General features: G+C 33.5%; 2 protein-coding genes across 6 annotated transcripts; both read left to right on the forward strand.

Annotated features, from left to right (window-relative positions):
• Positions 1–295: 295 nt before the first annotated feature.
• LOC18018928 (probable E3 ubiquitin-protein ligase LUL3) lies at positions 296–2726 on the forward strand. 3 transcript variants are annotated; one of them, XM_024156229.1, is made up of 4 exons: positions 296–842; positions 1429–1930; positions 2146–2266; positions 2708–2726. In XM_024156229.1, exons 1-3 carry the CDS (start codon positions 325–327, stop codon positions 2257–2259), a joined length of 1134 nt encoding a protein of 377 aa, XP_024011997.1. In that variant the 5' UTR covers positions 296–324; the 3' UTR covers positions 2260–2266; positions 2708–2726. The 3 variants fall into 3 exon arrangements, with proteins under 3 accessions (XP_024011997.1, XP_024011996.1, XP_006400463.1); XM_024156228.1 differs by lacking the exon at positions 2708–2726 and adding an exon at positions 2384–2596; XM_006400400.2 differs by lacking the exon at positions 2708–2726 and having other exon boundaries at positions 2146–2482.
• A 6695-nt stretch (positions 2727–9421) lies between these two features.
• LOC18018929 (heavy metal-associated isoprenylated plant protein 33) lies at positions 9422–12144 on the forward strand. Of its 3 annotated transcripts, none has more exons than XM_006400401.2 (4): positions 9422–9594; positions 9816–9924; positions 10023–10098; positions 10255–12144. In XM_006400401.2, the coding sequence occupies exons 2-4, from the start codon at positions 9895–9897 to the stop codon at positions 11868–11870; spliced, it is 1722 nt and encodes a 573-aa protein (XP_006400464.1). In that variant the 5' UTR covers positions 9422–9594; positions 9816–9894; the 3' UTR covers positions 11871–12144. The 3 variants fall into 3 exon arrangements, with proteins under 3 accessions (XP_006400464.1, XP_024011953.1, XP_006400465.1); XM_024156185.1 differs by lacking the exon at positions 9422–9594 and adding an exon at positions 9688–9705; XM_006400402.2 differs by lacking the exon at positions 9422–9594 and adding an exon at positions 9700–9718.
• The last annotated feature ends 983 nt before the right edge of the window (positions 12145–13127 follow it).

Below are 13127 nucleotides of genomic sequence, written 5' to 3' on the forward strand. Positions count from 1 at the left end.
AAAATTTGGGAAAAAGACAAAATTTTGAATGCCAAATTGATCGAGAAAATAAATTATTTTGAAAGATTAAAATCTCTCTAGTCAAAAATTACACGCGTTGACTTTTAATTGTTTCAGGTACCAAGAGAACTGGCAGTAAATCTGGCGGGTAGATATTGATTATTGACAAAGTAAACATGTATATTTCCCGCGGTTAAAAAAGGAAATCGAAATCGTCAAAAAAATCTTCGATCTGACTTTTTTTTTTTTTTGGTCTCTCCAAATCTCTTCTGTTCATTCGTCTTTCTGTCTTGTCTGAGCAACAAGTTGTCTCTTTCTTCAGCTATGGGGATCTCCTTCAGCAACCGTCGACGAGACAATTACCACCGTCGCCACCACAATCACCTTCCTCCTCCTCCTCCTCCGCCGCACTATTACTCCGATCCTCCCTCACAACCGCCGCCTCAACCACCGCACAACGAGTACAGCTACACTCAGAACCACCTCGTATCAACTCCACAGCTCTCTCTTCCTCCTCCACAACCGTCTCAGCCACCATCTCATCCTCCGCCGAATATTAATTACGGAGCCTACGGTCATAGCTATAATCAAAACCAGTATTACCCACCACAACAGCCTCCTCCGTATTACTCCGGTTATCATCACAATGGGTGGAATCAGATGATGAGACCGGTTCACTTCGGTCCGCCTCCGGTTAATCAAGCGCCTCCGCCGTACGCGAGCGCGAAGAAGGTTAGGAATGATGTCAATGTGCATAAAGACACGGTGAGGCTCGAAGCAGACGATCTAAACCCTGGCCATCATCTAGTTTCCTTCGTCTTCGATGCCGTATTCGATGGCAGGTATATATTCACAACTCACTCCAAAACCAAAACCTTTGTTTGCTTCCGGAATTTGGTGACGAGATTGGCTGATTAGGGTAGGAGGGCACTTGTAAAAATTATACTGAATCTGAATTTTGGATCATAAAAGGTTCAAACTTTACATGATGTGACTCAAATGTTTTAATTTAATTTACTGGTTTTTCATTTGGATCATTTTGGTTCAAGCAATCCTAAGGTGAGTGAATTTCGGAATATTAGAACCCAAATTGGACGAAGTAGCCTAGAGGGAATTTATGATTCATATCCAAATTATATAAACCAGATTTTTTGGATTAAAAAAGGTTAAATTGTTACATGATCTAGCTGATGGGTATGTGATTACATGTTATATTGTTTAAGAAACCACGCCTGTACATTTCTGTATATCGATGCGGATTTTGCATCAAGAACATAATTCATTTAACGAATCTCTATAGGAGTGATGTAAAAGACTCACTTATTAACAAATAGCATTGAATGTTCTTAGCTATATATCGTATAATTTGAAGTTAAATTGTATGTTTTGTTATGAACGTTATTAACTATGTTTCTTGTGTTATTTTAGTTTCAATATCATATTTTTTGCAAAGGAGGAACCGAACTGCACAATGGTGCCGCATTTTCCAGAAGCTTTCCCACCAACCAAAGTCCCTTTCAAAAAAGGTACAGCACAGAAGTTTCTACAACCATCAGGGACAGGAACGGACCTGGGCTTCTTTTCACTGGACGATCTATCAAAACCATCACCAGAAGATATATACCCACTTGTAATATCAGCTGAGATAGTAATCTCACCAAGCTCTGTTTCTGAGGAATCATTAGTTCATAAGCAAATCACACAAGCTGGTTTGGAGAAGACTAATGATGGATCTTTCAAAGTGAAAGTCATGAATCAGATCCTATGGATTGAAGGAGTTCGATATGAACTACGTGGTGAGCTGTATGGAATCGATAACTCAACCACTCAAGGTAGTGTTGCCTCAGGCTTAGAGGATACCGGTGGCAAAGAATGTGTTATTTGCTTGACTGAACCTAAGGACACCATCGTCATGCCTTGTAGACATTTGGTAAAAGTTTCTAGCTATTCTCTTTGCTTTTTTTTGTTTTCTCTTAAATCGTTTGCAAACTCTTAGATATGAACAAGCAACTTCTGTAATTAGACTTACTTCACATTGATGTTAATTGTCTCTGAAGCCAATCTTATACCAAATCTTTCATAAGAACATAATTTTTTGGTTGAATTGTTCATAAGATTAAACCATGTTGTGTTGTCACTTTGCAGTGTTTGTGCAGCGAATGTGCGAAAGAACTAAGGTTTCAGTCAAACAAATGTCCTATTTGTCGACAAGCTATCAAAGAGCTTTTAGAGGTTGAAGTTGGGATTACTGAACACTAAAGTAGAGGTTTCTTCTTTTCACTTAAACACCATGTTTGATTCCTTTTATTAGAACCTTGAAGTCGAATACTTTTGCCTTTTTTATTAACATGGTATGCGTTTTTTCGTTTCATGCTCTGCACAGATTTGTTGGTCGTTATGTCAGAAGTTTGAAAGATTATAAACATCAGTAATGTATATAATGGTTCTGAAGAAGCTCTCTTGTTTCTTTCTGCTTGGAACACTCATCAATCAAATTCTTTGATTTCTTTTATATATTTTTTTTTTGCTAATCGCTCGAACATAACTTTCAACCATCTGTTGTTTATTGAGTTATAAGTTAGAAACTGAACTTCATAGTAACCTAAATAAATACTTTGTTCAACAGACGGGAAATATCTGCAATAGTTTAGATAGCTCTACGTGAACCTCACTTTTGTTTTCCTTCAAACTCTTTGTTCTTTTTTAGAAAGTACAATGCTCGTGTAGAAGTCATAAATGGGGACCTTGATCATTACAGAGGTTCAAAAGAAAATAAAGCGAGATGGAACTGAAGTTTAAGAAGAACATTCAAAGAAGTAACCTTTTCTTTTTTCTCTCTTTTTTTGCTTTTTGTTTGCTTTTTGTCTATAAAAAAGGCTAATAAAGAAAAGGAAAAGCTTGTTGATGGAGAATGTTTCCTATTGAAGTTAAGCCTGAATGAAAAAAGTTTATTTAAAAAAAAAAAAGTGAATCTGTGTTCATTCTTTTGACAGAATGTTATAACTTTTGAATTGAGGAAGATACAAAGAGAAAAGGTCTTCATCTGATTGTAGTTAAGTGACTCTCTTCACAAGCAAAATTATTTTTCCATATACATTGGTTCCAGGTGGTATCTAGTGTATCCTCGTATATCTAGACATCATATTCCTTTGATATATATATATATATATATGTATATTAAGAAAAAGAATTGAAATTGTTTCTTACTTTTCTTAAAACCACAATATTTGGTTTCTTATTGAAAAATTGATAACCGTGAATACAAACGGGAAAAATGCATGCATGTGCTACGTGTTTGCGTTTATAATTTGTAAAAAACAAATTGATACGAACAAAAACAAAGTTCAAAAAATTAAAATATTGTTTTTTATTTATAATACAAACATACACGCAACGCAAACATACAATTTTGAAGTTTTGAACATTAAAGCCCTAAGTCTATGTGTGGTTGTCTTTGTCTTGTTTTGGAATATTTATTGAGTGTAAAAGATATTTTCCCCCTTTTTCCTATGACAATGTTTACTAGTCATACCATGATGTTTAATCAAAAATCTTACAAAACCTCATTTATATATCACCTGTCTCCATGTATATCCCTCTACGTATATTTTTCTCAGATTCATATATATTCTATTTTAGACCAACCTTCTGGTATAGCTTTTTCTCGGATTTGACTTCTAAGGTCCATCAATGGATATGGTTCTACAAGAAGTTTAAGTTTAGGTACCTCGACAATTGTAGCCCATTAGCCACTAGGAAAACTGAATGTGGTTGCTCAACGGAATATTTAGCAATGCCAATGAACCAAGCGAGATTAGTTTTGACTTTGAGTATAGCTACAGATATTAAGTACAAGATAAATCTGCTAAATGGATAAGAATCTAGGTACTACCGTCAAAGATAATATCATTTGCGTCAGTTCACACTGTTCGAGTTTCAAACATACATAATCAAGTTTTATTGTTAACACTGTCAACTGTCGACTAAATATGGATTAATAGCTAATAGGTATAACATTTTCCACGCTAGGATATAACAATTCAAGTCCCAAACGTATTGTGTTTGAGAAAGGAAAAAAAAAAAAAACGAATCCAAAGGAAAAGATGGTAACAAGAGGAGAGAATAGGGACAAAAACTCCAATTAATGTCACTTTGTCAATAAGAAGAAGATGACCCCATGTGAACATTGGAGACTCATGTGACTCAGTTCTATCATTTCAGGCAAAAAATCAGCTACAAGTTTTATTGCAATCAACCAAATATTATTCAAATGTACTTGCTAGATTAGTCGATCAAAATGAAGTTTTATCTTGTCAGATTCCAGTTTGGTTTCTTTAAATCACATATATATTGTCAAATTTCCATTGCAAAAATGTATAAACGAAAAATCTAATGTGATAAAAAACTTAATTATATATTATTTTTTGTATCTTTGGGTCTATAGCAGACTTCTAAATTAGTTTTAGAAATTAATATCATGTGAGTTTTAAAGCTATTGTTTAGTATCGATTTATAACTTGGACAGGCAAGATAAAATCTATTCGTCCTTCAACACGATTTGTAAATTATAACTTATAAGTATACGTGTACCCAAGAAAACTTCAAATAATTCAATAATGCAGCAAATTTATGGAATCATTCCTGAACCATAGTAAAAATTTATCATAAATGTCAATATTGTACCATGTCCTTTCGTTATAAAAGACTTGGACTATATTATACAATAGATATATGAGTTAACGTTTCTCTTGTCCTATCTTACAAAACTACAAATTAAGTTTCATCGATATATATGGCGATGAAAATATCTACTATATTTTTTACGAGTAACGAATTTTAATTGTCCTTTTTTTGGCTCTAACACCCATAATTATTAGGACCTAACATGCTTGTACCTCGTCCGTTGTTTGTTAAATAAGAAAATCGTCGGACATTTGCACACAAAAAAATATCGTCGAGGCGTGAACAACGTTGATCCACCTAACAAAAAGGTTTATGAATAATTTGTGTGTCAATGCATTTGATATTTATCAATTGTAAAAGCTCGATTTGAGATTTTACTATTTACATTCTCTTTGTCATTTCCCATTTGACATAAAACTTTGCGGAAATCTGTATACCATCAGTGAGAAAATAAAAGCATGCACTATACAAATTTAGAAAAAATATCTTACAAAATAGATTTTGTTGGATTCTCAATTATAAGCTAATAGTATATTACCAACGCCTTTATTCTTAACAACTCACACAGCACATGAATAAGCTTATAAGCATAACCGATGTCGAAAAAGAAAAGAAAAAAAACTCAACCAACATAATAGTCACAATGTAGTATAAATAGTTGATATGGAGTTCCAGAATACAGAAACCTCCTGAGATTTGTATATTTTTGTATGCATGTGTCTGGTTCTCCTTATTTCTTCACTAATTTGACAGTACAGCTGTGAATTTCGATTTTTGATATTTCTTTTTCGTCTAACAGTATACTTATAGTATAGTTTGAATAAAAAGCCAAAAGGAAATCTAAAATACGATGGGGAGAGGAGAGTGTTTCGTTTTTTTTTTTCAACAGTATTTCATGCTAAGTTTACATTATTTAGGCTTTTGAGACAAAGGGCAATAATGATAAATGCGTACACGAAAAGTGTCTAAAGTTGGATTTAAATACATGAAAATTAAGAGAAACTGATGCGGCCCAAAACGTGATTATGTTCACTCGTAAGGTTGAGGTTTTCATCATTTACCCAACCCCACCTTTTTCTCCTTTATTTTTTTTGTTTTTTCCACTTTTTCAGTTATTATTAATTTTTTATAACAGTCTTTTTAGCATTATATATAAGGTTAATCTCTGTATTTTGAACAATCATATTCTTATAACCAAATTTCTCTTAACACGTCTCTTTCTTTTAACCATTTTTGTCATGTTTCCGCCTACTTAGTCCTGTTGTTTTAATTCCAACTTCTACTAAATTTATGACACTCGATTATTTAAAAAAAAAAACTCGACAAAGGGTAAAAAATCATGGACAGTTGGATTCAATTATTTGTGACCTTTACAAATGTAGCGCTGAATATCTATTCTATTAAAACAGAAACACATTTAGTGCTTGCATCCAAACACTTCCAAAATTTTTTTAATAATATTTTATTTTATTTTTATATTTAATTTCGGAAAATTAGTTATTAATTTTTTTAGATTTCTTAAAATCTATGTCATCTTTAATTTAAATTTCAAATTATTAAAAATTTAATTAAATTTAGTTACAAAAATTTGCATTAAATTTAATTTAAATTCAAAAAATTCAAAAAAATTATAATTAAATTTTATTACAAAAATTTAGATAATAATTTTAATACTTTAGAATTTCTTAAATACAGGAAAGATTTAATTTAAAATTTTGAATTTAAATAATATTTTTATAAAAATGCATAGTAAATAAATATTTTATCGTATTTATCATAAACAATCGGTCTAAAATATCAAATATTTGAGATTAATAAATATTTATATTATACAATAATATGATCGAGGTGATTAGAGTTATATATTTAAGGTTCATGAGTTAAGTTATTAAAACATGTAAGATATTAAGATGATTTGAGATAATTAAACTAACATGTTAGTCCGTTTTATATATATACACATTTTTTAATAGCACAAATAGTAAATAAATATCTTATTATATCATAATCAATTGGTCCAAATATTCCATATTAATAAATATTTATAGGATTATACAATTATAATTATAGTCTTATACGGATTAATTTGTCAAAACATGTAAGATATTAAAAATGATTTAAGACAACTAAACGGATGGATTAGCAAATTCATAGATATATAGATTGTTTATGTGTAAATCTAAATTTACATAATAACAAAGTTTATAATTAACATTAGAACAATGTATATTTAATTAACGTATACTCTTATTCTACTAATATACAAATTTTACTGTTTAAAATTAAAATATGATAATAATTTTTTAATTTAAAAAAAAAAATAAATAACAAAAATAAATTATATCTAAACAAAAAAGATAAATGTAACTTATATTAGAAATAAAAAATAAAACATTCCTGTGCGGACGCACGGGGTTAAAATCTAGTTTGTAGTTAAATAGTACACTTAATTTAGTTTGTACAATTAGTTTCTAATGCTTATTTCCTTTTCAAAATAAACAGTTTGACATAAATTTGATGTAAAACCGTTACTGGTCTTATGCTAGAGCAAAACAATTATAAATTTCACACTATAATTCAACAAAATATAGTTTCCGTGTGGTAAACTATCATATGTTGTTCTTTAAAAAAAAAATTATTGTATGTGGTAATCAATCGTTTAGTGTAGTTTTGTATGTCACTATTTATGAATAGTTTGTTCGTGAATAGACAAACACAACCTTCAAAAAAGGATAGCAATATAGCATTAGGAGTCCCCTCTTTAACTATGGATGTGAATTGAATTAGGATGCTTAAATACCTTAACTAGTTCTTATCATTAAACCCTGATCTGTGGTGATTTGTATTTGAAATGAAATGAAATCGAGTATAGTTGTTCATGATTAAAAAAACCGAGCCGCGTGGAATGATATAATCGTGACTAATTATTACAAGTATATGTGAATCGATATGGTCAATAGATTTTTTGAATCGTAGAATTAAATTAATCATGATTGGGTTTGGGTATACAATCATATAAATCAAACCAGAAAGATAAAGATAAACACTCTGTTTGTTTTTCTTCATTTTATTTCCGCTGCCCTTTTCCATATAACACTCCATGTTTTGAGACTGGCTGAGAAGAGCCTAAGACCATGTGATATTTAATATCACCGCAGATACAAATTCACTGTTCGCAAATCATTAAATCAAACTTTATTAAATACTAAGTTACTAATAACAGTTTTATAAGAACCGAGCATCATAGATTACTAGTATTGAAGTTCACACGATGACACGAAGCATATGATCATTACGATGACTCCACTCTCCGCATCTTAAAACATTACCTAATTATCTCACTATTCAAAAACGTAAGAGAGCGATCTCACATAATTAAGTGCTTTACACAATTACATAACTAGGCATTCGTTTCGCGTAATACAAATTAAAATTTTGTTACATGATAAAATAACACTTCAATCCATTCAACTATTAGTTAGGACTTTTGCTTTTAAAATGTAGACTGTAACTATATTTTTATAATGAATAACTGTGATTTAAAAAAGAAAATTCATAAATTCTTGCCTGTTAAAAAAGCCATAAAATATGAAGAAAAACAAAATTTTGGTTATGAATGATTTTAGAGACTTGGAGAGATTTCAGGAAGATAAAATGAGCTTGTAAAATTAGTAACGTTTAAAGCTGTAAGTCATTTTAAAGTTTTTGAAAACTTATCCCCAAACACCTCCTATATTGAACGGATATATGAAATCTGGTTATTTGGTGGCCACATATTATAATCCGAATAGTTAAACTCGATATTATATAGATCTGGTCATCCGTCCTACCTTAATTTATGTATGTTACTTTTAAAACAACATATAAAGCATATATTTTCATAGAATATTAGTTTTATACAAGAAGATGATAGAGATTTAATTACGCAGTAAGAGCGATTAAGTTTTACAGTTTGAAATGCAGTTTATTGAGGTAAGAAAGAATGAAAGATCGTTCCTAAATTTAATGTAGCGAAATTCCTAGGACCGGTTTATACGGAAGGAATAAAGAGAGAACAACTTCACGTTTTTTCTCGCACAGTAACGTTAAATTAACCGGTTCGTTGTTGTAATTAAGAAATAAATTGTTACAAGGACTAATTCTCATAAAACACTTATTTGTTTAGTTGAGGCCAAGCCGAGCCACATAAGCCGAGCTAATAAATCTATGAGTAAATTAAAATAAAAGCACATTATTATAAAATATTACTAATGTGGGATTTTATGAATATTCACATAGAGTTCTTAGTCCCCATTTCCAACGTTTGCTTTTCAAGTGTTGGTTATACTTCACAGTTAAAACTTAAAAGTGTTACTTCTTGGAAAAAAATGTATTAATTTGAATTTCAGTGTTCAGTTTAAATTTAGTTTCAGTGTTCAGTTTTAAATTTAATAACACGGGGTAAAATAAAACAATAAATTCTATTTAAGAATCTGTACGAAAATCAAATTACTTTTGTATGATTAAAATGTAGAATTATTATATTGATATGGAGTTTAAGAAACATTAAGGCGGTGATACCCTTAACACTCCCCAATCTAGTTTCTTTTTTAACACATACTGCTAATCTACTTTGAGTCTTTGATAATTACTTTTCATATCTTACCACTAAAGTTATATATGGGGGAAAGTAATTTTTTAAAAAAACATATATCCATATTAGCCCAAAATAAGAAGAGTACTTGCACTCACTCCATTTCTCCCAATAAATTAAAGCACATCTTAAAAAAGATAACGAAGTAGCAACTTTGCATCATCTCTCTCTATCTCTCTCCCTCTCATTCTGAAATAGTTGAAGTAGAGAAGTTAATGTTCACCAAACTTACTGTAAAGTCTGAAACTTTCTTCCTTCTCCTTCTTTGCTTCATTCAAGTAAGTCTCTGATTTGCCTTCTCTGTTTCTAAATCTTCTCTCTGCATATTTGTCTTCCATGGAAAATACCCAATGAGAAAAGAGAGTCCTTTCTCTCAAGCTATACCTTGTGTACGCAGATAATGTATCATTTGTGTGCGGTCACAGTTATGTTTGCTTCTGTGTTCTGTCTTTTGAATATATTCCTCAAGTAATTATTTTCTGGGTTTTTGATTGTGCAGATTAAACTTTCAAGAACCAGAGGAGTTGTCTCAGATCTAGTGAGATAGATTACAATTTTTTCACCAATTGAAGGATAAAATGAGTAAAGAGGAGTTTATGAAGATCCAGGTCTGCTCACCACTTTTTTGCTTCCATTCTTGATGTTAACAATTTTACAGAAATATGAGAATTTACTCTGTTTTTTGTTGTGGTGTTTTCTTTTGTAGACGTGTGTTCTCAAGGTAAACATTCACTGTGATGGTTGTAAGCAGAAAGTGAAGAAAATCTTGCAGAAAATTGAAGGTAAAAAAAAAACCAAAATTTTCCAAAATCTTACCTTGTTCGATTTTGACTTTCAGAAAGAAAAATTTTCATTTTAATTCTGATTTGACTAACCTCTAGATAAAGACTATGATCTCTTCATTGACCTTGGCTAATTTGTTTTTGGTCCTGAAACAGGTGTTTTCACGACTAAAATAGACGCAGAGCAAGGGAAAGTGACGGTATCTGGAAACGTAGACCCTTCAGTTCTTATCAAGAAGCTCTTGAAATCTGGTAAACATGCCGAAATATGGGGAGCTCCAAAAGGAAATAACACCAATCAGAACCAACCAAACTTGGCCAATCAGTTCAAAGGCATGCAGATTGACCACGGCGGCAAAGGCGGAGGCGGTAACGGCGGTGGAAACAATAACAAAGGTCAGAAAGGAGGCGGTGGTGGAGGAGGCGGAGGAGGTGGTGGCGGTGGTGGTAGCGGCGGCGGCGGTGGGCCACCGAAGATGGTGCTTCCACAGTTAACTCCACAACAGATGCAGCAGCTGAATCCCCAGCAGCTTCAGCAGCTTCAACAGCTTCAGCAGATGAAAGGGTTTCAAGACTTGAAGCTTCCTCCTCAGTTAAAAGGTCCAGGCCCTGGCTCTGTTCCTGTGAACAAGAACCCTCCTAATCAGAAGGCTGTGAAGTTCGATGTTCCTGATGATGACGATGAAGACGATTTCAGTGACGACGAATTCGATGATGATGAGTTTGATGATGACGAGTTTGACGATGATTTGGAGGATGATGAGTTTGACGACCACCCTCCTCCGCCTAACAAGATGAAGCCGATGATGGGTGGTGGTGGTGGTGGTAACATGATGATGCCTAACAACATGATGCCTAACATGATGATGCCAAACGCTCAACAGATGTTAAACGCTCAGAAAAACGGCGGTGGTCCTGGACCCGCCGGTGGTAAAATCGTGGGTAAAGGAGGTCCCGGTGGTGCTCCTTTTCCCGGTCAAATGCCTGGCGGCGGCGGAGGCAACGGTGGTAAGAAGGGAGGTCCCGGCGGAGGCGGTGGTGGTAATGTAGGGAATCCAAACCAAGGCGGAGGCAAGAACGCCGGCAAAGGCGGTGGTGGTGGTGGTGGACATCCGCTAGACGGGAAAAATGGAGGAGGAGGTGGTGGTGGTCCTAAAGGAGGTGGCGGAGGTCAGATGATCGGAGGTCCCAACGGAGGCAAAAAGGGTGGCGGCGGCGGAGGAGGAGGAGGACCCATGAGTGGTGGACTCCCACCGGGTTTCCGTCCAATGGGAGGCGGCAATGGTGGTGGACCTCCGACCATGAGTATGCCAATGGGTGGGCAAATGGGTAATTTACCACCAATGGGTGGTGGTGGTCCTGGTCCAATGAGTAATAATATGCAGGCGGTTCAAGGATTACCCGCAATGGGACCAGGCGGTGGCGGTGGCGGTGGCCCATCCGCCGGAGCACCGCCAGGATATTTTCAAGGCCCTGGAAACGGCGGAGGCGGACAAGATTCAATGCCGCCGGGAAATGCTTACTTGCAACAGCAGCAACAACAACAATACTTAGCTGCGGTTATGAACCAGCAACGAGCTATGGGGAACGAGCGGTTCCAGCCAATGATGTACGCTAGACCACCGCCAGCTGTCAATTACATGCCACCTCAACCGCCGCACCAACAACATCCATACCCGTATCCGTATCCATACCCGTATCCGCCACACGGTGGTGATCAGTATTCTGATTACTTTAGTGATGAGAACACATCAAGCTGCAATATCATGTGAGCAAAACCCAAGAAAGAAACGTAAACAACAACAAAACTTTCCCATAGTTTGTTTATCCTTCCGGTCTGTGATTATACATGGAAATGGGGTTTTTTTTTTTTTTTTCCTTGTTAATTATTGGGGGTTCTTAGAATCCTTCTTTTTTTTCCTCCAACGGATCGAATCCTAAGTTATATTAGGGTTTTTTTAATTAATTTGTGATAGTTCTTAAGTAATTTATAGAATCATAATATAAAATCAAACGAATATTTTATATTGCACTTCTTGTTTTTTTTTCTCCTCTGGGTTCTTACTTTCTTAATGAGATCCTAGTGTTCATATGTTGTTTATATGTTCCAGAAATAAAATATAATAAAGCCATAATAGAGGATGTTTTCTTTAATATAAAGTTCTCTGTGTGACTCATGATTTTTGTTTAATATACGCAATTGAGATGAACAAGTTTGGTAGATACTAGATAGTAGATACCAAACCCTTCAGAAAATAAACTACGTTCAGTGATATCGACACTTTTGATTCAATAAACTCTTTTTCTTATTCAATACACTCTTTTTATGTTTTGGAAGACATTAATATATTTTTTATTTCCTTTTTCAAACTGGGCAAAAATAATGGAGTAAAGAAATTGATATTGTGACCCACCCACCATTATTTTAGATCATTTGTCCAATTGGTTTTAGCTTTAAATTGTCACTTTTATTATTAGGTTTGAATAGATTTCTAAAAGGAAAAAAAGATTACAAAGACTAAAAAGTAAACAGATCAGCTGTATTTAAATAAAATACAAAATAAAGGAGGCAATAAGAAACGCTGAATGTGAGGATGGCAACATTTGCTTTTCAAGACTAGCTGTTAAGTAAATTTTGAAAGAAAAAAAAGTAAAATTTTGGCCCTCCTCACATTTGCAACCACTCTATAGTATAAATATTATCGATAGATATAGTTTGTTTATTTTATGAAAATGGTCAATCGTTTCATATAGTTTAACGATTCATAGTATAAAATGGTCTATTTAATTTTTGGTCACGGCACAGCGTTTGGAAACGTTTAGGGTTGACTTGTCTTCTTAAGCAAGCTCGATGTGTGATTAGGCCGGTTTAATCTCTAAAACAAGTCAAAGCATAAAATTTGTGAATGAAAAAAACATAAGGAAAACAAATGATGATCATCGTCATCATAATGATTATGATGATGTATGAATGAATGATCAAGATGATGAGATAGAGTATGAATGGGACCCACAAAAGAGTGAAATTA

Source organism: Eutrema salsugineum, unplaced genomic scaffold (assembly GCF_000478725.1).
Source record: "Eutrema salsugineum unplaced genomic scaffold, Eutsalg1_0 scaffold_2, whole genome shotgun sequence".
NCBI lineage: Eukaryota > Viridiplantae > Streptophyta > Magnoliopsida > Brassicales > Brassicaceae > Eutrema > Eutrema salsugineum.